General features: G+C 45.4%; 1 protein-coding gene across 2 annotated transcripts in view; it reads right to left on the bottom strand.

Moving 5' to 3' along the window:
* The window catches only part of LOC124551045 (putative protein TPRXL), a 567,200-nt gene that overhangs the window by 80,895 nt on the left and 461,164 nt on the right, over nt 1-25,141 (bottom strand). For both annotated transcript variants that reach the window (XM_047125908.1, XM_047125909.1), the window contains exon 6: nt 22,150-22,284. In XM_047125908.1, the coding sequence (XP_046981864.1) occupies nt 22,150-22,284 (135 nt within the window). The remainder of the gene's footprint in view (nt 1-22,149; nt 22,285-25,141) is intronic.

Here is a 25,141-nt window from a genome sequence, read left to right as displayed (position 1 = left end):
GGGCGTATTACGCTCTTCAGTTGTAGGCAACTACCATCCCACCAGTGTAGTAGTGCATTGTCTGTGTTTACTAATGGAGCGATACACCTGGAGTGAGTACACTGACGTGATTGGTGCATACTACGTAGCTCACCACAATGGATGAGCTGCACAGCGGGTTTATCAACAACAACATCCTAATCGCCGTATCCCGCATCATACGACCTTTGCTGCTGAGTACCAACGTCTGCGTGAGACCGGGTCATTTAGCAGATTACCTGGACAGGGACGCCGTCGCACGGTAAGAACGCTGCAATTTGAGGAAGCTGTCTTGCAGCATGTGGAGCGGGATCCTTCAATCAGCAGTCGTGCAGTTGCACGTAACATGGGGACGAATCAGAAGAATGTAAGAACAGTTCTTCGAGAGCAATTTTTACGTCCATTTCACGTACAGCGTGTCCACGAACCAGCTGATTATCCACCCAGAGCACAGTTCTCGCGGTGGTACCTGGAACAGTGTGAAGTGTTATTTACCGATGAAGCAACGTTCTGGCGTGATGGAGTCTTCAACATGCACAATTCGGATGTTTGGAGTGAGGATAACCCACATGCCACAGTTACTAGCGCTCATCAAGCGCGGTTCTTCGTTAATGTGCGGGTCGGTGTTGTTGAGGACTGTTTAATTGGGCCGTATCTGATACGTAGGCCCTTAAATGGCAGGCAGTATTACAATTTTCTCGCCAGAGCATTGCCAGAATTGCTGGAAGACGTCCCGCTCCCTACAAGATAACGCATGTGGTTCCAACATGACGGGGCGCCGGCACATTTCAGTCGTCGTGTGCGTCGAATCCTGGACCGACGGTTTCCAGAAACGTGGATTGGCAGAGGTGGTCCTGTACCGTGGCCTGCTCGATCCCCACATATTTCCCCTCTGGAATTTTTTGTGTGCGGAGGGATGCACAGCCTTGTTTACGCAGCTCCTGCTGCATCAGAAGAGGATCTGGTTGCTCGGATAGTAGCAGCAGCACGAACAATTCAGGGTACTCCTGGGGTTTTTGCTTGTGTCAGACACAACATGATCCGACGGTTTAACCTTTGTTTACGTGTCAATGGAGGCATTTTTGAAAATCTACTGTAATTGAAATTGGGTTGTGTTAATGTGTTGCATCTTGGTCATAAAAAAATGGAAAAGTGTTTTTTGGTTTAGTTAATTTGTCACCAGAGAAATCTTCCTCTACCGGTTTAAATATTCCTCATAGGAAAAAATGACATTAGGGAAGAAAAATTGTTTTGATGTCCCCTACAACTTCCCAGAGTTTGTCGGTTTAAATACTTTTCACCCTGTAGAAGGCAGCCGCCAGTGCATTCCGCCAATTCTCTGCGCTGGCCTACAGTTCGTTGTCTGTGCCAAAATGTTGTCTTCATAGCGGTTCATGTGAGCAGAGATGAAAATCAGAGGGAGAGAATTACGGACTGCATTGTGGGTCAGCAAACATTTCCAATTGAAAACGATGCAGGAGCATCTTCATTGCCCCTGCAGAATGCGGCTGAGAATTGTCTTGAAGAAGAAAGCACACGACAGTTATGTAATGTTGACTGCATAGATTCAGGCGAAATTTCTCACCAGGTGGGGCACTGTTTTGCTGGGTATCTTTATGTGCCCCCTGTGTGCTCATAACTAAAAAGAACAACATAACGCTATCGACGGAAGTGCTAGAGACACTGCCGAATACACCTGTGCATAACTTGATCAGAGTTTCACTGTGGTTTCCATTTCGCGACCGATCGTTCCTTACTTTCCGAATAACCCTCGTAAGTTATCTCCAGGGCTGACTTAGACAGAGAACGTCCTTTAATGAACTCTTAGAAAAGAACTGACGGTTGTTGTAAGTTGCATTCGCTATGTACTGTGAAGTTTACACGTGATTGTTTGCATTTAGCCATTGAGGACCTTTTTTGCGTTTTAGTAATGCAATGTTACAGACGTAATCATGTAACCAGTCACACACATAAGTAAACATTTTATCTCATTTGTGTGACTTTGTTACTAATTTGTTGGAATGTTCTAGAACCTTCATTCTCCTATTCCGTTACCTGATATTGGGGCATAGCTGCGTAATAGTCGCCGCGTGGATTGGCCGTGCGGTTTGAGGCGCCATGTCACAGACTGCGCGGCCCCTCCCGACGGAGGATTGAGTCCTCCCTCGGGCATCGGTGTGAGTGTTGTTCTTATCATAAGTTAATTTAAGTTAGTTTAAGTTGTGTGTAAGTCTAGGGACGGATGACCTCAGCAGTTTGGTCCCTTAAGAATTCACACAAATTTGAACATTTGTGTAATAGTGGGAGGGAGAAATTGTCTTAACGGTGTACTATACCAGAAGCGGTTTCACGAACTCACAAACTCGGCCTATCGTAACAACAGTGGCACCTCGGCCTCCAGAGCAGTAGCGACGAGGCCTTTACAAAACTGGCGACAAGGCTTTACAAATATTAAAGCAATCGAACATGTAATAAGTAACACATAACTCAAGCATTAAGGTAAACCTATATGAGTGGCAACAAACTGAAATAAAATAGGAGCTAATGTTACAATTAAAAGGACTTTTAATTGTTTTTAAAAAACGTAATTCTATAACAATAGATCGTAATAATAATAGAGCTGTCATACGCCTACAACCATCACAAGCTAAAATCCTACATGAGTATGACCAACTGTAGTCATAATACTATAATCGAACAGCAATACATGAGTATGAGTAACATTTTAGCTCGTGATGAATATAAACTTATTCTTTCCCAATTTATATTTCATTTCGTGATTTATATCGGTTTTATGTATATATATAATTTTTGGTAAGGTTCTATGAGACCAAACTGCTGAGGACATCGGTCCCTAGACTTACACACTACGTAATCTAACTTAAACTAACTTACGCTCGCAGTAACGTTGGCTCTAAAGCCGTTGCATGAAACGGAGATGTTATTGAAAAATAGACATTTTTAGGCGAAAGATTGTGTACTGAAATCACGAATAAAACGAACCTGCTTTCAGAACAAAAAGTGTTGCGTTACTTATTGTACTCCCCAAAGACGCTTTATTTGTGAAAACGTGCCTGCATGCTGACCACTTATGTACCTGGAATTCTTACTTTGTCTCTGCCTGCAACAACATTTGATAATTGTAACCCAAATATATATACCTACTAAGGGCTCATAAAACATTGCCAGGAAGAAGGTCAGAATAGAGTCAGAATAGATTAATATCTTCAACTTTTGTAGTCCTGTCTTCCTCAGTTGCGCGTAATACTACAGTATATTAATAAGTTTTACTTTTTGGACAGAAAAAAAACATAACTCCCTCTCTCTGCCTCTTCCCCCCTCCTCCCTCCCCCCCCCCTCTCTCTCTCTCTCTCTCTCTCTCTCTCTCTCTCTCTCTCTCTCTCTCTCTCTATCCCTCTCTCCCTCCCCTTTGCCTTCTGGGCACACACACACACACACACACACACACACACACACACACACATACATACACATACAGACTCATCAAAAAACATATTATTTCACACACACACACACACACACACACACACACACATGCATACGCAAACAGATCACAGATGTCTCAAACATAGCACTTGAAAGTTGGCAATAACGTTCGATCTTGGGCAATAACATCCGACAGTCGGCAACAGAAAGCAAACGATTGTATCAAAACAAGTGTTCCACAGAAATGTGGAAAACAAAAGCCCCAAGTGACAATTATAAGAAGAGGAGCAGCACCAAAAATAGATAGAAACATGATATGTAGAAAATCGTCCACGCAACCTGTAAGTAGAATTTAAAATAATACTGCGTCATAGAAAAAACTCACTACCAGAACTGTTTATAACCTATAGGTATATTGCCCCAAAATGTAAACTAATTATTAAAAATATGTACATATTCCAGGCCACTGAAGATGCCTTGCAGAGAATAAAGGCGAAACGCGTATGGAACGAAAATTCTGTTTCAGTTAGTCCAGCCGGCCGAAGTGGCCGTGCGGTTAAAGGCGCTGCAGTTTGGAACCGCAAGACCGCTACGGTCGCAGGTTCGAATCCTGCCTCGGGCATGGATGTTAGGTTAGTTAGGTTTAACTAGTTCTAAGTTCTAGGGGACTAATGACCTCAGCAGTTGAGTCCCATAGTGCTCAGAGCCATTTGAACCATTTTTTTCAGTTAGTCCAAAAAGTAAAAATTATAGATATACCGTAAAAATCAGAATGATTTTTGGCATTGTAGACAGGAATACACTCCTTTTAAGTTCGGAAAGTAGCAGGAACTGAAAGGTCATTCACGACTTGTTCAGAAACTAGACTGCAGTTGAAAGAGTCGAAGGACATGAAAGGGAAGCCGTAGTTGAGAAGGAAGTTGGACCGGGTTGTAGTCTATCCCAGCTGTTATTCAGTCTGTACATTGAGCAAGTGGTAAATGAAACGTGGGAAAAATTTGTAACTCCGTCAGTGACGGAAAGGAACTTGGAAGAGCAGTTGAACGTAAAGGAGGATGTTTTGAAAATAAGTTATAAGAAGAATACCAACAGAAGTGGAACACAAGTAATAGATGTCGAATTAAATCTGGTGAGACTGAGGAAATTACATTAGGATGTATAAACTAAAAGCGACAGATGAGTTTTGTCCTTTGAGTAGCAAGATAACTGATGATGGCCGCAGCACAGAGAATATAAAACGCAGTCGGGCAATAGCAAGGAGTGCGTTCTGAAAAAGAGGTATTTTGTTAACATAAAATTCAAATTTAATTATATAAGTGCGTGGCACCTGTTCTTTCGGATATGTCCAAAAGGACACAGACACCAAGCAAATCCGTAGCTGTGAAACAATGTATGTATGTTGTGGGAGTGTGGATCGGCAGTGAGGCGCTCCGACATAGTCCGTGCAGATGCGATCACGGTGTGTCCCGGATGGGGCTGTAGTTACCGCACCTGCCTAGTAAGTGGGAGGTATCGGGTTCTAATCCCTGTCCAGTACACATTTTCGCTAGTTGCCGCTCATTCTGCTTAATGTGTTACTGCAGTTGATAGCAGTAATCCCCCTTCAATTTACAAATTTAATTAATAGGAATTTTTTCTGAAGGTACGTGTATGCAGAGTAGCCTTGTACGTAAATGAAACGTGGACGATGAACACTTCAGACAAGAAGAGAATAGAACATTTCGAAGTATTGTGGTGCGGAAAAGTACTGAAGATTGGATGGGCAGATCGAGTAATTGTTGGGAGGGACTGAATGGAATTGGGGGAAAAAGAAATTTAAAGCACAAGTTGACTAAAATAATTCGATCGGTTGATAGGGAACATCCTGAGCCATCAAGGAGTTGTCATTTCCGTAATGGGAGGAAGTGTGGGGAGTAAAAATTTGTAGAGGAGATCAAGGCTTGAGCGCAGTAAACAGGTTCACATATGTGTGGGTTGTGATAATTATCTGCAAATGAACAGGCTTGTAGAGGATAGGGTAGTGTGGAGAGCTGCATCAAACCAGTGTCCGTACTGAAGACCACAACAACGACTACTACAATATCAACAACGGGAGGAGGATGAAGAAGAGAGGAAAAACGCACATTACCATTGTCGGAGTAACGAAAACGAAACTATTCCCTATTAAGCCTACTGGGTTGCAAGAAGCTCCAATTTATGGTAATACAGGATGTTTCAAAAAGAAAGAACGGATTTCAATTGTTTATTACAGAAAAACTATGAAAGATGTCACAGGATAGACGAAGGTTCAGAGTATTATTCGCACAGACGCTATATCAAAATGGCTCTGAGCACTGTGGGACTTAACTTCTGAGGTCATCAGTCCCCTAGGACTTAGAACTACTTAAACCTAAGTAACCTAAGGACATCACACACATTCATGCCCGATGCAGGATTGGAATCTGCGACCGTAGCGGTCGCGCAGTTCCAGACTGTAGTGCCTCGAACCGCTCGGCCACCCCGACCGGCAGACGCTATATCAAATACACAGCATAAGCAACACGCGTTGCCCGAGAAACATCGAAACGGCGGTCAATTTCCATTTCGATTTCTCAAATATCGAAGAGTAGGTGTCTGTGTCTATTAATTATCCCCATAGGTGAGAGGTATGGTGATCTCGGAGGCCAAAAGTAATGAACAAGATCTCGTCGACCACTTCTTCCAATCCAACGCTGTGAGATGGTGTTGTTAAGCTAAGATGAAAGTGGGGCAGGGCGCCGTCATGCATAAAAATGAAATTACCGGAATCTTCGTGAAGTTGAAGAAACCACTAGTTTTGTATAACATTACTGTCACAGTTTGCTCCTCAAAAAAAAAAAAAAAAAAATAAATAAATAAATAAAAAAAATTAAAAAAAAATAAAAAGGCCGTGGATTCTGTGAACAGTAACGGCACAAACCATATTAGGATTCGATGAGTCTCTTTCATGTTCGACGACAAGGCCAGGATTTTGTTACGCCCAGATTCATACACTTTGGAAGTTTAGTTTACCCGGTAGATGACACGTCGATTCGTCCGAAAAGATGAGTCGCTCTTGAAAAGTATCCTCTGCCGTATCCTGGAGAACTGAAATTCAAAGTACCTTCTGTTATGGGCGGCGGGGACGAGCTGGTGCAGTAAATGCAACTTGTAACGCTTCTTATGCAGGCGTCGTTTAAGAACACTCCACACCGTTGTTTCCAGAGGTTGTACTTCCTGTCCTGTTCGTCTTGTAACCGGCCGCTGTGGCCAAGCGGTTCTAGGCGCTTCAGGCTGGAACCGCACGACCACAACGGTCGCAGGTTCGAATCCTGCCTCGGGCATGGATGTGTGTGATGCCCTTAGGTTAGTTAGGTTTAAGTAGTTCTAAGTACTAGGGGACTAATGACCTCAGATGTTAAGTCCCATAGTGCTCAGGGCCATTTGAACCATTTGTCCGTCTCGTGGTTTTCCGCAGGCTCCGCGTGAACGGATCTCGGATACTCTCCACATTCTCATCAGACGTGCGTGGCCGACCAGCGCTCTTCACTTTGCACATGCAGCCAACTTCCAAGAATTTTGTATGCCAGTAATAAATATGCTTGCGCAGAGGCAGCTTCTTGCTGAATCGACGGCAGAATCCACGATGCGCTTGAACGATGGATTGACTTCGCACAAGTACCGACACACAAAATGATTTTTCTTGTGGAGTAGTCGCTATGTTGCTGCAACAAACAACAGTACACCTGCGTCAAAACTTTGATCTCGCTCTATCTTGGGACATTCGCAACGTGTTCCTATCTTTTTTACACTGAAGCGCCAAACAAACTGGTGTACCTGCCCAATATCGTGTAGCGTCCCGTGAGCACACAGAAGAGCCGCAACAAGACGTGACATGGACTAATGTCGGAGGGAACTGACACCATGAATCCAGCAGGGCTGTCCATAATCCGTAAGAGTACGAGGCAGATCTCTTCTGCACAGCACGTTGCAAGGCCTTCCAGATATGCTCGATAATGTTTACGTCTGGTGAGTCTGGCGGCCAGCGGAAGTGTTTAAACTCAGAAGAGTGTTCCTGGAGCCACTCTGTAGCAGTTGCCTTGGTTGGGATGTCGCATTATCCTATTGGAATTTCACAAGTTCGTCGGTACGCACAAAGGAAATCATCAGACAGGACGCTTTCGTACGTGTCACCTATCACAGTCGTCTCTAGACGTATCAGGGGTCCCATATGACTCCAAATGCACACTCACCACACCATTACAGAGCCTCTCCTGTTGATATGCAGGGTCCGTGGATTCATGAGGTTGTCTCCATACCTGTACACGTCCATCCACTCGATACTATTTGAAACGTGGCTCGTCCGATCAGGCAACATGTTTCCAGTCATCAGCAGTCCAATGTCGCTGTTGACGGGCCATGACGCGGCGTAAAGCTTTGTGTCGTGTACAGAATGAGATTTTCACTCTGCAGCGGAGTGTGCGCTGATATGAAACTTCCTGGCAGATTAAAACTGTGTGCCCGACCGAGACTCGAACTCGGGAGTCAGAGGGTACACGAGTGGGCCTTCGGCTCCGAAAGCCCATCTCGCTGATGTTTCGTTGAATGCTTCACACGCTGACATTTGTTGATGGCCCAAAATTGAAATCCGTAGCCATTTGCGGAACGGTCGCACTTGTGTAACGATGAAAGATTTGTAAATTATAGACTGCAGCGATCAGTCGTCCTTTTTTAGGTTTTATTACGCGATTCCAGATTTCGACTCAATGCACTAATTTCTGTTCTCGATGCATGTAACTCCTTGTTATTCGGGCGTCAGTCACATTTCTTTAATTACTACTTTGAGTATAGAAAATAGTGCATTGAGAATGGCTAGCCACAAACCGAAATCCGGATTTGCGTAATAAAATCTAAAAAAGGACGACTGATTGCTGCACTCTATAATTTATAAGCCACATAACAGTCACTGAGTGCACGCACTTTCCGAATGGAAGCTAACCTGTTGAACGATTTACTTTAGTTGTCGTTGGTTCCGTTCTTGCAGGATCTTTCTCCGGCCGCAGCGACGTCGGAGATTTGATGTTTTACCGGATTCCTCATATTCACGGTACACTCGTGAAATGGTCGTACGGGAAAATCCCTACTTCATCGTTACGTCGGAGATGCTATGTCCCATCACTTGTGCGCCGACTATAACACAACGTTCTAACTCACTTAAATGTTGATAACGTGTCATTGTAGCACCAGTAACCGATCAACTGCCGCAGACACTTGTCTTATATATGAGTCGCCGACAGCAGCGCCGTATTCTGCCTGTTTACATATCTCTGTTTTAGAATACGCATGCCTATACACGGTTCTTTGGCGCTTCAGTGTAGTTTGTCTGTAATAAACAACTGAAATCTGTTGTTTCTTTTTTAATCACCCTGTACAGAGTCACCCTTGACGAGCAAGACGTACAACGCAAAAAAGAACACACGCCTACGCCCCCGGAAAATGAACTAGAGGTGTTAGCCATGACGTAAATACGATCCAAACAATTCGGTCGATCGAAACTTTCTGTATTGTGAAACTGTATGTCACAAAATTGAATGATTTCTCCTGCCAGAAGAAAAGGATATAATCTGAATGGCGATAAGCTGAGTATATTTCAGTGCAGGTGCAGAAACTGACCAGCAGCGAGGGAAAAAGCACAGACCCTGAAAAGCTCAGCCATGAATGACAGCGCAATAAACACTCAGTGCGGACGACAAAAACAAAAACCAAAGAGGGGAAATTGCATCGGACGAGGTCAGCCGTCTGCAAATATCGGCAAGTGATTTGAAAAGCGACGCGCTGGAACGATTCGATTTATGGCATGCGAACGGAAGTATTTCTAATTCATCGGCGAGTGCTGATTAAAAAGTATTGGCTCGAGCGGCCGGTATTTCTGTGTCAACGGCGAAGTCGTGTGTGTCGTGTGTAGCCGCGGAAAGTGCTGGCAGGAATTTTCCAGAACAGCCACCACGGAAAGAAAAGTGAAAGCCGAAACGAGTATTAGTTCATGGAAAACATTTTTTTCTGTGGAACGGAAAAGAGCATTGGCGCACTTCAGTGACATGGAATATGTGTAACTCCATCAAATAGAAACAACAGCGTCGCAAAGAGCTGTCCCGCCATAAGCAAACAGTTAAATTTGTGATAAGTTCCTACGGGATCAAACTCCTGTGGTCATCGGCCCCTGTTGTTGTTGTTGTGGTCTTCAGTCCTGAGACTGGTTTGATGCAGCTCTCCATGCTACTCTATCCTGTGTAAGCTTCTTCATCTCCCAGTACCTACTGCAACCTACATCCTTCTGAATCTGCTTAGTGTATTGATCTCTTGGTCTCCCTCTACGATTTTTACCCTCCACGCTGCCCTCCAATGCTAAATTTGTGATCCCTTGATGCCTCAAAACATGTCCTACCAACCAATCCCTTCTTCTAGTCAAGTTGTGCCACAAACTTCTCTTCTCCCCAATCCTATTCAATACCTCCTCATTAGTTACGTGATCTACCCACCTTATCTTCAGCATTCTTCTGTAGCACCACATTTCGAAAGCTTCTATTCTCTTCTTGTCCAAACTGGTTATCGTCCATGTTTCACTTCCATACATGGCTACACTCCATACAAATACTTTCAGAAACGACTTCCTGACACTTAAATCTATACTCGATGTTAACAAATTTCTCTTCTTCAGAAACGATTTCCTTGCCATTGCCAGTCTACATTTTATATCCTCTCTACTTCGACCATCATCAGTTATTTTGCTCCCTAAATAGCAAAACTCCTTTACTACTTTAAGTGTCTCATTTCCTAATCTAATCCCCTCAGCATCACCCGATTTAATTTGACTACATTCCATTATCCTCGTTTTGCTTTTGTGGATGTTCATCTTATATCCTCCTTTCAAGACACTGTCCATTCCGTGCAACTGCTCTTCCAAGTCCTTTGCTGTCTCTGACAGAATTACAATGTCATCGGCGAACCTCAAAGTTTTTACTTCTTCTCCATGAATTTTAATACCTACTCCGAATTTTTCTTTTGTTTCCCTTACTGCTTGCTCAATATACAGATTAAATAACATCGGGGAGAGGCTACAACCCTGTCTCACTCCTTTCCCAACCACTGCTTCCCTTTCATGCCCCTCGACTCTTATAACCGCCATCTGGTTTCTGTACAAATTGTAAATAGCCTTTCGGTCCCTGTATTTCACCCCTGCCACCTTCAGAATTTGAAAGAGAGTATTCCAGTTAACGTTGTCAAAAGCTTTCTCTAAGTCTACAAATGCTAGAAATGTAGGATTGCCTTTCCTTAATCTTTCTTCTAAGATAAGTCGTAGGGTCAGTATTGCCTCACGTGTTCCAACATTTCTACGGAATCCAAACTGATCTTCCCCGAGGTCCGCTTCTACCAGTTTTTCCATTCGTCTGTAAAGAATTCGCGTTAGCATTTTACAGCTGTGACTTATTAAACTGATAGTTCGGTAATTTTCACATCTGTCAACACCTGCTTTCTTTGGGATTGGAATTATTATATTCTTTTTGAAGTCTGTGGGTATTTCGCCTGTCTCATACATCTTGCTCACCAGATGGTAGAGTTTTGTCATGACTGGCTCTCCCAAGGCCATCAGTAGTTATAATGGAATGTTGTCTACTCCCGGGGCCTTGTTTCGACTTAGGTCTTTCAGTGCTCTGTCAAACTTTTCACACAGTATCATATCTCCCATTTCATCTTCATCTACATCCTGTTCCATTTCCATAATATTGTCCTCAAGTACGTCGCCCTTGTATAAACCCTCTACATACTCCTTCCACCTTTCTGCCTTCCCTTCTTTGCTTAGAACTGGGTTGCCATCTGAGCTCTTGATATTCATACAAGTGGTTCTCTTCCCTCCAAAGGTCTCTTTAATTTTCCTGTAGGCAGTATCTATCTTACCCCTAGTGAGACAAGCCTCTACATCCTTACATTTGTCCTCTAGCCATCCCTGCTTAGCCATTTTGCCCCTAGCCTTACACATTACTTAATCAAACTTACTGACGCTAAGGACAGTACACACACCCATGCCTTAGGGAGGACTAGAACCTCCGACAGGTGGAAGCCGTGCGAACCGTGGCCAGGCGCCTAGACCGCACGGCTATCTTGCGCTGCACAAGTAAGTTAGACACGGTTTTCGAGTTTACCTGTGCTGTTGGTGGCTGTCGCTGATCTGGCGTTGTAGAGATGCTCGTGTATCTGTGGAGACTGTCACAATGTACACGACGGTCGAGAAAGTGGATACGATTTTCATACAGGGTGGTCAGAAACAGTCTAAAAAGCTTGCGAGATTATTGCACGGTAGGCTGCGTTCAGAAATAATTGTTAAGAAAAAAATTCGATACTTTGCGCCGTTTCCGAGTTATTTAGCACTGAAATTAAACTGTCAGACCGATGAGCGCGCAAATTAAATCTGACCGCCAAAGGCTGTCTCGCCAAACGAATTCTTCCTTTGGTTTCGTAATACCGAAAAACAGAGCGATACAAAATTGGACATAAAACGGTAGTAAAGATCGAACCCGAGCCGAAGGGTGAGCAGTCTCGTGCGCTATCATCTATGCTGTGAGATCAGCCGGCATTAGTGTTGTACACTATGTGATAAAAAGTGTCCAGACACCTGACAAAATGTCTTACAAGTTCGTGGCGCCCTCCATCGGTAATGCTGGAATTCAATTTGGTGTAGGCCCACCTTTAGCCTTGATGAAAGCTTTCACGATTGCAGGCATGCGTTCAATCAGGTGCTGGAAGGTTTCTTGGGGAATGGCAACCGATTCTTCACGGAGTGCTGCACTGAAGAGAGGTATCGATGTCGGTCGGTGAGGCCTGGCACGAAGTCGGCGTTCCAAGATCTCCCTAAGGTCTTCTGTAGGATTCAGGTCAGGACTCTGTACAGGCCAGTCCATTACAGGGATGGTATTGTCGTGTTACCACTCCGCCACAGGCCGTGCAGTATGAAAAGGTGCTCAATCGCTTTGAAAGATTCAATCGCCGTCCTCAAATTGTTCTTCAACAGTGGGAAGCAAGAAGCTGCTTAAAACATCAATGTAGAATTGTGCTGTTATAGTGCCACCAAAACAACAAGGGGTGCAAGCACCCTCCATGAAAAACACAACCACAGAACACCACCGCCTCCGAATTTTACTGTTGGCACTACACGTGATGTTCACCGGCCATTCGCCATACCCATAGCCTGCCATCGGATCGCCACATTCTGCACCGTGATTCGTCACTCCACACAACGTTTTTCCATTGTTCAGTCGTCCAAGATTTCTCATCTGCCGCCTAACTATCGTAGTGCATGCAGTTGATCGTGATGGAGTTTGGAATTCCAGTGTGATGGTCTGGATAGATGTCTGCTTACTACATACTACGACCCTCTTCAACTGCTGGAGATCTCTGTTAGTCAACAGACGAGGTCGGCCTATACGCTTTTGTGCTGTACGTGTTCCTTCACGTTTCCACTTCACTATCAAATTGGTAACAGTGGACCTAGGGATGTTTAAGAGTGTGGAAATCTCGCCTACAGACGTACGACACAAGCGACACCCAATCATCTGACCCCGTTCGAATTCTGTGAGATCCGCGGAGGGCCCCTTTCTGCTCTCTCTCTCTCTCTCTCTCTCTCTCTCTCAGGATGTCTAATGACTACTGAGGTCGCTGATATGGAGTACCTGGCAGTAGGTGGCAGCGTAATGCACCTAATACAAAAAACGTATGTTTTTGGGGGTGTCCGGATACTTTTGATCACATAGCCTATCTGGAACTCGGCTTTAGTTAGCACCCTCAATGGCTTGATTGGCTAAATTCAACGCTAATTGAATCGGAATCGGCGCAACGCATCGATATTTTTTTTCTTAACAATTATTTTTCAGCACAACCTACTCTACTACACTTTTCAAACTGATCCTGACTACCCTGCATATGCCGAATATCGCCACGCAGGGTAGCCGCGTCGTCTTACGCGCCTTGCCACTATTCGCGTGGTTCCCCCTCTCGGAGCTTCGAGTCCTTCCTTGGGTATGGGTGTGTGTGTTGTCCTTAGCTTAAGTTAGATTAAGTACCGTGTAAGCCTACGGACCGATGACCTCAGCAGTTTGGTGCCATAGGAACTTACCATCATCAGCCGGCCGCTGTGGCCGAACGGTTCTAGGCACTTCAGTCCGGAACCGCGCTGCTGCTGCGGTCGCAGGTTCGAATCCTGCCTCGGGCATGGATGTGTGTGATGTCCTTAGGTTAGTTAGGTTTAAGTAGCTCTAAGTTCTAGGGGACTGATGATCTCAGATGTTAAGTCCCATAGTGCTTAGAGCCATTTACCATCATCAACACAGCCACCGAATATCGCAGTCATTCAGTTGTGTGTTGAAGGTTATCCTGGACGCGCCAAGCCCTCAAGATTTGTGTTTGCAATCATTATAAAAAATTTTCAAGAAACAAGAGTGGTGAATAACCTATTAGTGCACACTGGATGGGGGACTCCCACACTTCGTCTCTATGCCCGCTTGAAATCTGCAGGGCACTCTTTCACTGAGGTCCTTGAACGTCTGTGGAGGTATGGCAGCCCATTCATCCTCGATCCGAACTAGAGACGTTACTGATCTCGGACGACGCAGTCTCGAGCGGAGTTGATACGAAACGAGAGAAGTTAGTGATGTTGAATTCTGTGCCCTCTAGTGAACTGGACGTTGTAACTCATTTTAAAGGTGTCCCATTGCGTTCAGGGCGAACTCTGGGCCGGTCAGTCCATTTCACGAGTGTCAGTGTCCACAAACTTTTGTCTCACAGACGCAGCTTCGAGGCAGGTTTCTCTGTCGTACTGATACAATTGTCGTTCCTCGATTGTTCGCATCGTAAAACGCTGGAAAGTGTGCTCATATTCTCCCGACTTCAATGTTTTCTTATGCGACAATGCGCCAGGCATTCACCACAATCAAACCCATCCATCAGACTGCTACAGGGTACGGCTTGATTCATCACTGCACTTATTTCCATTCGTCCATTGTCCAGTGGCATCAAGTGCCGCTTACCATCGGCTACAGAAATGTGTGGCTAATGAGGTACAGTTATACCATCATACCTCATTCTTTTTAACTCCCTACACACTATCACTGTGCTAGCTGGAGTGTTCGTAGCACTTTGGAACACACGATCGATTCATACGACTGTGTTTACGCGACGTGTTACGACAACCCTCCACAGTGCTTGACGGTCCCCGTCAGTCAGTTTATGAGGTCTACCTGGTCTCGGTTAGCTGAGGTTGTTTCTTCGCGTTTCAGTCGATTTGGGCAACATTAGAAAAACTGAAATATCCGTGCTATATTTGTAAGTCAGGTGACATCTAGTGATTAGCCCAGGTTTGAAGTCACTGATCTCTCCTGATGGACCCAATTTGCTGCTATTAATCCTCTACGACAAAACAACACTTTCTGCCTACCCTTATGCTGGCAGGTCCGTGTCTCCTGATGTTAATGGTCAACTCCGCATTACACATGGGTGTCCGGATAATTGTGATCAGACAATGTATCAGGTGCATTCAAGTTCTAGGGCCTCTGATTTTTTTCCTCCGGAATAGAAAGAGATAGAAACATGCGCATTGTTTTAAAATGAGGCCGCGTTCATTGTCAATACGTCCCAGAGATGGCAGCACCGTACGGCAGATGGAATTTTACCGCCAGCGGCGAGAATGAGAACTGTTTTAAATGCTTAAAATGGCGACGTTTTCCTTACTTGAACAGCGTGCAATCATTCGTTTTCTCAATTTGCGTGGTGTGAAACCAATTGAAATTCATCGACAGTTGAAGGAGACATGTGGTGATGGAGTTATGGATGTGTCAAAAGTGCGTTCGTGGGTGTGACAGTTTAATGAAGGCAGAACATCGTGTGACAACAAACCGAAACAGCCTCGGGCTCACACAAGCCGGTCGGACGACATGATCGAGAAAGTGGAGAGAATTGTTTTGGGGGATCGCCGAATGACTGTTGAACAGATCGCCTCCAGAGTTGGCATTTCTGTGGGTTCTGTGCACACAATCCTGCATGACGACCTGAAAATGCGAAAAGTGTCATCCAGGTGGGTGCCACGAATGCTGACGGACGACCGCATGGCTGCCCGTCTGGCATGTTGCCGAGCAATGTTGACGCGCAACGACAACATGAATGGGACTTTCTTTTCGTCGGTTGTGACAATGGATGAGACGTGGATGCCATTTTTCAATCCAGAAACAAAGCGCCAGTCAGCTCAATGGAAGCACACAGATTCACCGCCACCAAAAAAATTTCGGGTAACCGCCAGTGCTGAAAAAATGATGGTGTCCATGTTCTGGGACAGCGAGGGCGTAATCCTTACCCATTGCGTTCCAAAGGGCACTACGGTAACAGGTGCATCCTACGAAAATGTTTTGAAGAACAAATTCCTTCCTGCACTGCAACAAAAACGTCCGGGAGGGGCTGCGCGTGTGCTGTTTCACGCAAAACAACGCACCTGCACATCGAGCTAACGTTACGCAACTGTTTCTTCGTGATAACAACTTTGAAGTGATTCCTCATGCTCCCTACTCACCTGACCTGGCTCCTAGTGACTTTTGGCTTTTTCCAACAATGAAAGACACTCTCCGTGCCCGCACATTCACCATTCGTGCTGCTATTGCCTCAGCGATTTTCCAGTGGTCAAAACAGACTCCTAAAGAAGCCTTCGCCGCTGCCACGGAATCATGGCGTCAGGGTTGTGAAAAATGTGTACGTCTGCAGGGCGATTACGTCGAGAAGTAACGCCAATTTCATCGATTTCGGGTGAATAGTTAATTAGAAAAAAAATCGGAGGCCTTAGAACTTGAATGCACCTCGTATTTCGCCAGAGGAAAAGAAAAGCAAATGGCGGGGAAAGGCAATGAACCTTTTAGGAGCGGCACTACGAGGCAGCTTGAATATCCGTATTGCATAATACACTGAAGCGCCAAAGAAACTCCTATAGGCACGCGCATTCAAATACAGAGATATGTAAACAAGCAGAATACGGCACTGCTGTCGGCAACGGCTGTATAAGACAACATGTGTTGTTGGATCGGTTACTGCTGCTACAATGGCAGCTTATCAAGATTTAAGTGAGTCCGAATGTGATGTTAAAGTCGGCACACGAGTGACAGATACAGCATCCCCGAGATAGCGATGAAGTGGGGATTTTCCTGTTTGACAGTTTCACGAGTGTGCCATGAATATGAGGAATCCGGTAAAACATCAGACCTCCAACATCGCTGCAGCCGGAAAAAGATCCTGCAAGAACGGGACCAACGACGACTGAAGAGAATCGTTCGACGTGACAGCAGTACTTCCGCAAATGGCAGCAGATTTCAGTGCTGGGCCATCAATAAGTGTCAGCGTGAAGCATTCAACGAAGGCCCACTCGTGTACCTTTGATGACTGCACGACACAAAGTATTACGCCCCGATTGGGTTTGTCAACAACGAAATTGGACGGTTGATGGCTGAAAACATGTTGCCCCATCGGACGAGACTCTTTTCAAATTGTATCGAGCAAATGAACGTGTACAGGTATGGAGACAACCTCAGGGGTCCATGGATCCTGCATGTTCAAAATGGTTCAAATGGTTCTGAGCTTTATGGGACTTAACTTCTGAGGTCGTCAGTCTCCTAGAACTTAGAACTACTTAAACCTAACTAACCTAAGGACATCACACACATCCATGCCCGAGGCAGGATTCGAACCTGCGACCGTATCGGTCGCGCGGTTCCAGACTGTAGCGCCTAGAACTGTTCGGCCACTCCGGCCGGCGATCCTGCATGTCAGCAGGGGACTTTTCATTCTGGTGGAGGCTGTGTAATGGTGTTGGTCGTGTGAAGTTCGAGTGATATGGGACCCCTAATACGTCTAGATACGACTCTGACAGGTGACACGTACGTATTCATCCTGTCTGATCACCTGCATCCATTCATGTCCATTGTGCATTCCGACGGACTTGGGCAATTCCAGTAGGACAATGCGACACCACACTCGTCCAGAATTGCTACAGAGTGGCTCCAGAAACACTCTTCTGATGTTAAACACTTTCGCTGGCCACCAAACTCCACAGACATGCTCAATAGAGCATATCTTGCATGCCTTGAAATGTGCTGTTCAGAAGGATTTATGGATAGCCCTACAGGATTCATGGTGTCAATTCCCTGCAGCACTACTGCAGACATTATTCGAGTCTATGCAACGTCGTGTTGCGGCATTTCATGATGGCGAGGGCCCCATACGACATTATGCAGGTGTACCAGTTTCTTTGGCTCTTCAGTGTATATGTGACGTGTGCGTATGTGGGCAAGGCCACGGGTAAAAGGCTTATCCAAAACCCCTGGTTCGATTTCAGCCAAAACTGGTCTGGAAAGAAATAGTAAGGGGGCAAGAACCAGCAATCTCTTATTGTCCCTTTGGTGATAACATGGGGAGAGAAGGGCAGAGGAAGTGATGGACAGAGAGGGAGAGGGATGTAGGGCATGGGTACATATGGAAAACGAGCAGATGAGAGATAAGGGAAAGGGAGAAGTGGAAAGTCAAAGATAAGAGGAAGATATGGATAGTGAGAAGGGGGAGGAGGAGGAGATGGATAAAGAAAGGACGAGATGGGCAGAAAAATTGGAGAGGAGCAGATGGACAGAGAGAGGGACAGGAACGAATGAATAGAGTGAACGTAAAGGAGGTGGAGAAATAGATGGACAGAGAGGAGGACGGAGTAGATGGACAGCGCGAGGTGGAAGCAGATGTAATAAATATGTACCCAGATAAATCCAGGTTTTGAATTATTCAAAAATATTTCCTGCAAATTAGTTGAACTATGATAAATTAGTTCATGTGGATACAGTAGAATGAATTCTGGTCCTAACAGTGATCCTGGGATGATATGTACATCTTTTGGCCATAAGGAGAACAGTTTGGCTTGTCCTAATGACATGGTCTCAGAATCGACAAGTGGTGTGTCTATTCTATCGCCACCAAACAGCGGCGATTATCCTACCTAGGGGCGGCGAGGTGGAGGTGGCATCTGTTAATCACCTCAATCAAGCGCTTAGCAAGAAACATTGATGTGCACGGCACTAACGGCCGCGTGTATGCGCCACTCAGATGTGCAGATCTTGGACGCTTAGAACAAGCTCGCACATGGCCGGAAAGCAACAGTCTAATTCCGTGTGGCTAGGGCCTCCCGTCGGGTGGACCGTTCGCCTGGTGCAAGTCTTTTGATTTGAAGCCACTTCGGCGACTTGCGCGTCGATGGGAATGATGATCATGAAGAGAGCACAACGCCCAGTCCCTTAGCGTAAAAATTTCCGACCCAACCGGGAATCGAACCCGAGCCCCTTAGCGTCGCGTTCCGTCGCGCTGACAACGCAGCTATCGTACATGAAACATTCAATTCCGCACCATTAAATTACTGTGTTGATTACCTAGCCATGGATTTGGATTTACAGTCTAAGATAAGAAAAAAAGAGAAGGCAACGCACCGCGAAGGAAATATCCGAATGGGATAGAAGTGAGTAGAATGATATAGACAACCAAATGATTGCAATTCCAGAAAAATTGGATGATCTATTCAAGAGAAAGAACTTTACAAATTGAGCGAATCAGTAATGCATTGGTGCACCTCTAGACCTTATTCGGCTAGTTGTTCGGCTTGGCATTGATTGATATCGTGACAAATTCTGTCCAATTAACGCTGAAGTTCGTCAAAATTACTCATAAAGCCCCAAACGTTCTCGATTGGGGAGAGATTTGGTGACCTTGTTGGGCAAGCCAGTAGCAGTAGAAACTCTCACCATGAGCAGGCTGACATTTTCTTACTGAAATAGAAGCCCACGACGGCTTGCCATGAAGGGCAACAGAAGGGGTCGTAGAATATCATCGACGTGCCGCTGTGCTGCAAGGGCACCACAGATGATGACCAAAGGGTCGTGCTATGAAAATAAATGGCACCCAGACCATCACTCTTAATTGTTGGACTGTTTGGCAGCCAATAATCAATTTGATGTCCCACCGCTGTCTGGGGCATCTCCAGACAAATCTTCGCTGGTTTTCGGGGCTTAGTTCGAAGCGGAACCCGTCACTGAAGACAGTTCTACTCCAGTCAATGAGATTCCAGACCGATGACGTCTCTAGTTATTCCCCGGATAGTGGTGGAATACCAACGTGGCTGTCGCCCACCATACTGCCCGACAACCAGGAGTGAAGGTCTGTGATGCCATTTCCTGTCACAGCAGGACGCCTTTGGTTGTCACCCGTAGTATCCTTACAGTACAGTGGTATGTCATAGACATTCTACGCCCGGTTTTGTTACTCTTCAAGCAAGCCTGAATCTGATCTGCGCGAGACTGAACTTTACTCAGTGCACTGCGTAGTAAGACTCTGCTGCTGGGCGCCGAGAGAACAATATTTGTATCCTGTGGAAGGCAAAAATTAGGTCCTTAAGATATGGGTACAATATTCATCCTCGACGGCCATCTGTACGTTTTGCACTTTATGCTGGTGGAATGAGGTGCTAACGACTCTGCAATTGCTGTAGCATTGCAGTGTACTAGTGGTGGGTAGGTTCCTAAGACATTGGAAATACACCAATCAACCTAACTTTTATGCAATAATTCAGTTATATGACGTGAAGTGCACAGTTAATGGTATGGTAGTGGAATAACCTCAGAGTCCACTGGTGATGGGTAATTCCTTAACATATAGGAAACATAACACAGGACTTGACCGTGATTGTACATTGTGTACAAAGTTTATGCATGTAACAAGACGTGCACAGCGCTGGCTGCGCCTGTGACATAGCGTTAAAGGCCGCTGTTCAGAATCAATAATCCTAACAATGCTCCTTGAGGGCGCCAGCTCCTTTTGGCTACAATTTAGCTTCCAAGTACACTGTTGGTGGTTTGATCCTTAAGATATAGGAAAAATTGCCACTGTCACAGCTTCGAGGAACACCCCAATTATATATACAGATTTTGTGTATGTGGCTTGAAGTGCACAAAACTAACTGTGCTGTATAACATAGGTCACTTATTGTTGGTGGGAATGTCCTTTGGATACAGAAAAAGTAACTACTAACCTGTGATCATAGAAGTGCACCAGTGCATTAGGCTGCGATTTGGTAGGTGGTGAGAGATGGACAGTGTTGTGTTAATGACATAACTTTGGGTTACATTCGTGCTGGGTAGTGTTTTAAGGTACATGAAGTATGACAATCCTCGGGGAACGTCTACATCTTTACCTCATAATTTATTTACGAACGTGACATAGACAGTGCAGGCTGTGCTAATGGCATAGCTGGGAAAGCCTCTGGTGGTGGGGAGGATCCTTAGATGGAATAAAAGTAGCAATAGTTCTGACAGTGATTCTTTAGGCACACAAGTGCAATTTGATTGAATTTTCTCAATCTGAGAATATTGGAAAAGAGAGTCGTTTTAGTTGCTACAAGACATTTAACCTAGATTGCATAACATATTTCATTATTCAACACAACCGGCTTTGACAGACTTTGCTGTAATCTTCAGGTCTTAGAAACCTTTTCGTTGTGAAACATGTTCATTTTACGTTGAACCTCACATCACATGATAATGTGGCTTGAGGTACAACGTAAAATGATCACGTTTCACAACAAAAAGATTTTTAAGATGCGAAGATGACAGCAAAGTCTGTCGAAACAGGTTGTCTTAACTAAAAAAAATATTTTATTCGTTCCACGCTGTTGAATGTTTTTTTACAAATACAGTCAGCTGTGATTTATATGGGTGGCCTGACTTTCACAGCTGACTTAGCTTCATTGTCAACTGGTGGTGTGTAGGCCCTTAAGAAACACGTAAAATAACTATGACACTTATAATGAGTCTCAGAAGCCACCTGTATTTTAACCCCACAATTTATTTATTTGGCGTGAGGTGCACAGTTCCAGTTGTGCTAATGAGTTGGCTTTAAAGTCCACTGGTCGTCTGGAGGTCCTCCAGATACAGTAGGATCCTAACAGTGATCTCTGAGAGACGCAAGCATTTTTCGATCATACTGTGTGTAGATGGCATGAGATGTATGGTACCTTCTGTTGTAATGACTCAGTCTTGGTATCCAACAGTGGTGGGTAGGTTTATGTGTAGGAAATCACAATGGGGCTAATAGTAATCATTGGGGGACACTTGCATCTTCGTCCAAAATTTGTGATATGAAGCACAAACTGTTGGCTGTGTTGATGATGTAGCATCACATTCCACAGCTGGCAGGTATGTTCTTGAGATAGGGAAAAAGTAGCAACAGTCCTGAAAATGATCCTTGACAGGCATGAGTGGGCTCCAGCCATAATTTGTCTATGTAGCTTGATATGCACAGTGACAGCTGTAACTACCACATAACCTTGGAGTACACTAGGCATGGGTAGATACAAAATATACAGGAAAAAGTATACTGGACCTAGCACTGATCCCTGTGGAACACTTATACTTTTTGTGTATTATTTATGCAGGATGCTTGCAGTACACAGCATCGTCTGCAGTAACACACAATGCAGAGCAAAGACATTCAAGTTGAGGGTACCCAGTCTGTCAAAGGAGTATACGCTATACACATGACAATGACGATGGGCATCAACTGGTGGCGCAGACTCACCCCAATGGCCTGGCGGCGGTTGACCTTGTGGCGGTGTCTGCGGATGGCGTAGCAGGCGGCGATGATGATGACGAGCACCAGCACCACCCCCGCCAGCGCCAGTGGCAGCAGCACGCTGTCCTCCCCGTTGAAACCCTGAAACACCACACCGTAGGGTCATGCTGAGCAGTGGGCTGGGCCAAGTGCAATACTGGTCCAACTGGACAGTGGAAGTATTACATAGGCAGGTAGACAACTTCGAATATATTGAACCTGCTGATAGTACCTATCTGGTATGACCCATAACGTCATCAGAATGGCAGGCATGAACAATTAATCGAAATAAAAAAGCTGTCTTGGTCTGTGAGTACAGCGACCAGTTGTAACGTGGGAGAAACAGACGAAATAGGGAAGGCGAACTGACACGGATGGACAAGCAGAAGAAATCCAAATGGTCCTTTTGTGGGTCCCACCAACTACAACGCCATCCAATGAATTGCTCGGATGGCTTAAACGATGGGGCTCTGTTGGCGACATCAAGGGTTCCAGGGAAACAGTTCTATCAGGGCTGCTCGGAGTATGTGGTTGCTTGTTCTAGCTTCCACTCATGGGAGCAGCCTTCTAGGTTAGGGAACGCTGAGCAAAGACATTCAAGTTGAGGGTACCCATCCTGGCAAAGGAATATTAACTACAGTCAGTTCTGCCCCCAACGTACGCTATACATATGACAGTTGTCAATACACTATTGTTCAAAGTGGACACACGCCTTCCAGTACCGCAACTGACGGACCAGTGTCTCAGCACTACCAACACAGACGTCCAGCTGAGCAGAAAGATGATCGACTGTGATCCATCGATCACCTCAAATGAGAGAGTGCGCACGATCCAGCTGTGGAGAGTCACAGTTGCGTGAGGCAAGCCAGCACGTTGGAGATCGCACAGGTTTGTGCAATCTTGTTACGATGATGACAGACGCCTTGCCCTTGCCCAACGATTCGCCGTGCTTTTGTTAAGTGCCAGGTCTGTAACTTCCCATTAATATCTTAGGTTTCCCAGCTCTATGGTCTGAACGTATCTCCGTTAGAGACGCCATTTTGAAGACTACGTATAGCGTCATTGGTGACCCTTGTCGTCGCTACAATGATTGTCTCTTCCCCTCTGTCCCGCTTGTGTACTTTCTTTACCGCGTCATGGGCTGCTTCGCCACCACGTTGCATTCATTCTCGCGGTGGGCAGTGGTCATAATGTTTGGTCTCATCAGTGTACGTAAAGGACATGATGTGCTTCGGAGCAACTGCAGTTTAGTGGAGTGTGGCGGAGGATATGGCTGCTGCGCTCACGGGCTCCAGCCACGCTGGCGTGTGTCCTCGAGGGGATGTATAGTGTGGCGTGCAGGCGCGTGCAGCGGACCGCAGCCAAGGGCTCGGAGGACGGGCCAAGGACTTCCATCTCTCCTGACCACCAGGGCGCAGTCGATACGCGCAGGGGGAGCACCATTTGCAAGCCAAATTTACCTTCCTGGCCGGCGTGCTATCGCGGGCTAGAAAGGCAGGTGGTCCGGCGGAACAGGGCAGCACGCGACCCTTTAATTTAGGGCCCGTCTTATCGCGAGGGCAGCCCTTCCCCTATTGGGTTTCACGGCCCTCAACAACAGCACCACGCTGATGCGTAGGCGTTAGGGGCGTGTGGCCGCGTTAGTTATCGAGCTACTTACTGCGTGAAACGACGGTGCAGAAGTAAGACAGCGTTTTAAAAGGGTTCTCAGGCGAGATGTCGTGTTTTAGTTAATTACATGATCCCATAGGTCAGCTTTATCGACATATACTCCTATATCTACATCTATACTCCACAGAGCATCTTATGGCGTAATGCAGGACGCTTTGAGTAGCAGTTCCCCTTCTCCTATTCCTGTCGCGTGTGGTTCACGGGAAGAACGATTGCCGATAAGCCTGCATGTAGTTCAAATCTCTCTAGTTTGGTCTTGATAATCTTTCCGCGAGACGTGCGTACGAGTAAGTGAGCTGTGCGTGGCTCGTGTTCGTGCCATCTCTCTCTTTTTTTACTTTCTGTTTTTACTGTATTGCCACCTCGTTTTATTAATTCAATTACTGGTGTTACTGAGTTGCTGCCTTGCCCGCCCGCGAGGGGAAACAGCAGACGTTATCTACACTACTGGCCATTGAAATTGCTACACCAAGATGAAAATGCAGATGATAAACGGGTATTCATTGAACAAATATATTATACTATGACTGACATGTGATTATACGAGGGCTATCCACAAAGTACATTACGTTTTGGAATTAAAAATAAATAAATTATTGGAAATTTTTTTTATTATATACAGATGAAAGCCCCACTTAAATACTACTTTGCTAAATAGTTGCCATTTAAATTAAGGCACTTATCGTAGCGATGGACGAGCTTGGAAATTCCCTCGTCGTAAAATTCGGCCGCCTGCGCCTTTAACCACGTGGTTACCTCTCCTTGAAGCTGTGCGTCGTCATCAAAACGCTGCATAGCCAACCTCTTCTTCATTGCTGGGAATAAGTGGAAGTCGCTCGGTGCCAGGTCGGGACTGTACGGCGGATGAGGAAACAACTCCCACTTAAAAGATTCGAGAACTTCACGAGTGGCATTTGCCGTGTGGGCCCGGGCGTTGCCGTGAATCAGCAAGATCTTTGAGCCCAACTTTCCCCTGCGCTTGTTTTGTATTGCTCTTCTGAGGTTGTGCAGAGTTTGGCAATACCTTTGAGAGTTTATTGTAATGCCTCTTTCCAGGAAATCCACAAAAATCACACCGAATTTTACGACGAAGGAATTTCCAAGCACGTCCATCCCTACGATAAGTGCCTTAATTTAAATGGCAACTATGTAGAAAAGTAGTATTTAAGTGTGGCTTTCATCTGTATATAACAAAAAATTCCAATACTTTATTTATTTTTAATTCCAAAACGTAATGCACTTTGTGGAGAGCCCTCGTATTTTCACGTAATTTTGGTGCATAGATCTT

Source organism: Schistocerca americana, chromosome 9 (assembly GCF_021461395.2).
Source record: "Schistocerca americana isolate TAMUIC-IGC-003095 chromosome 9, iqSchAmer2.1, whole genome shotgun sequence".
In the NCBI taxonomy this organism is placed as follows: Eukaryota; Metazoa; Arthropoda; class Insecta; order Orthoptera; family Acrididae; genus Schistocerca; species Schistocerca americana.
This window is presented reverse-complemented; position numbering and strand designations above follow the sequence as displayed.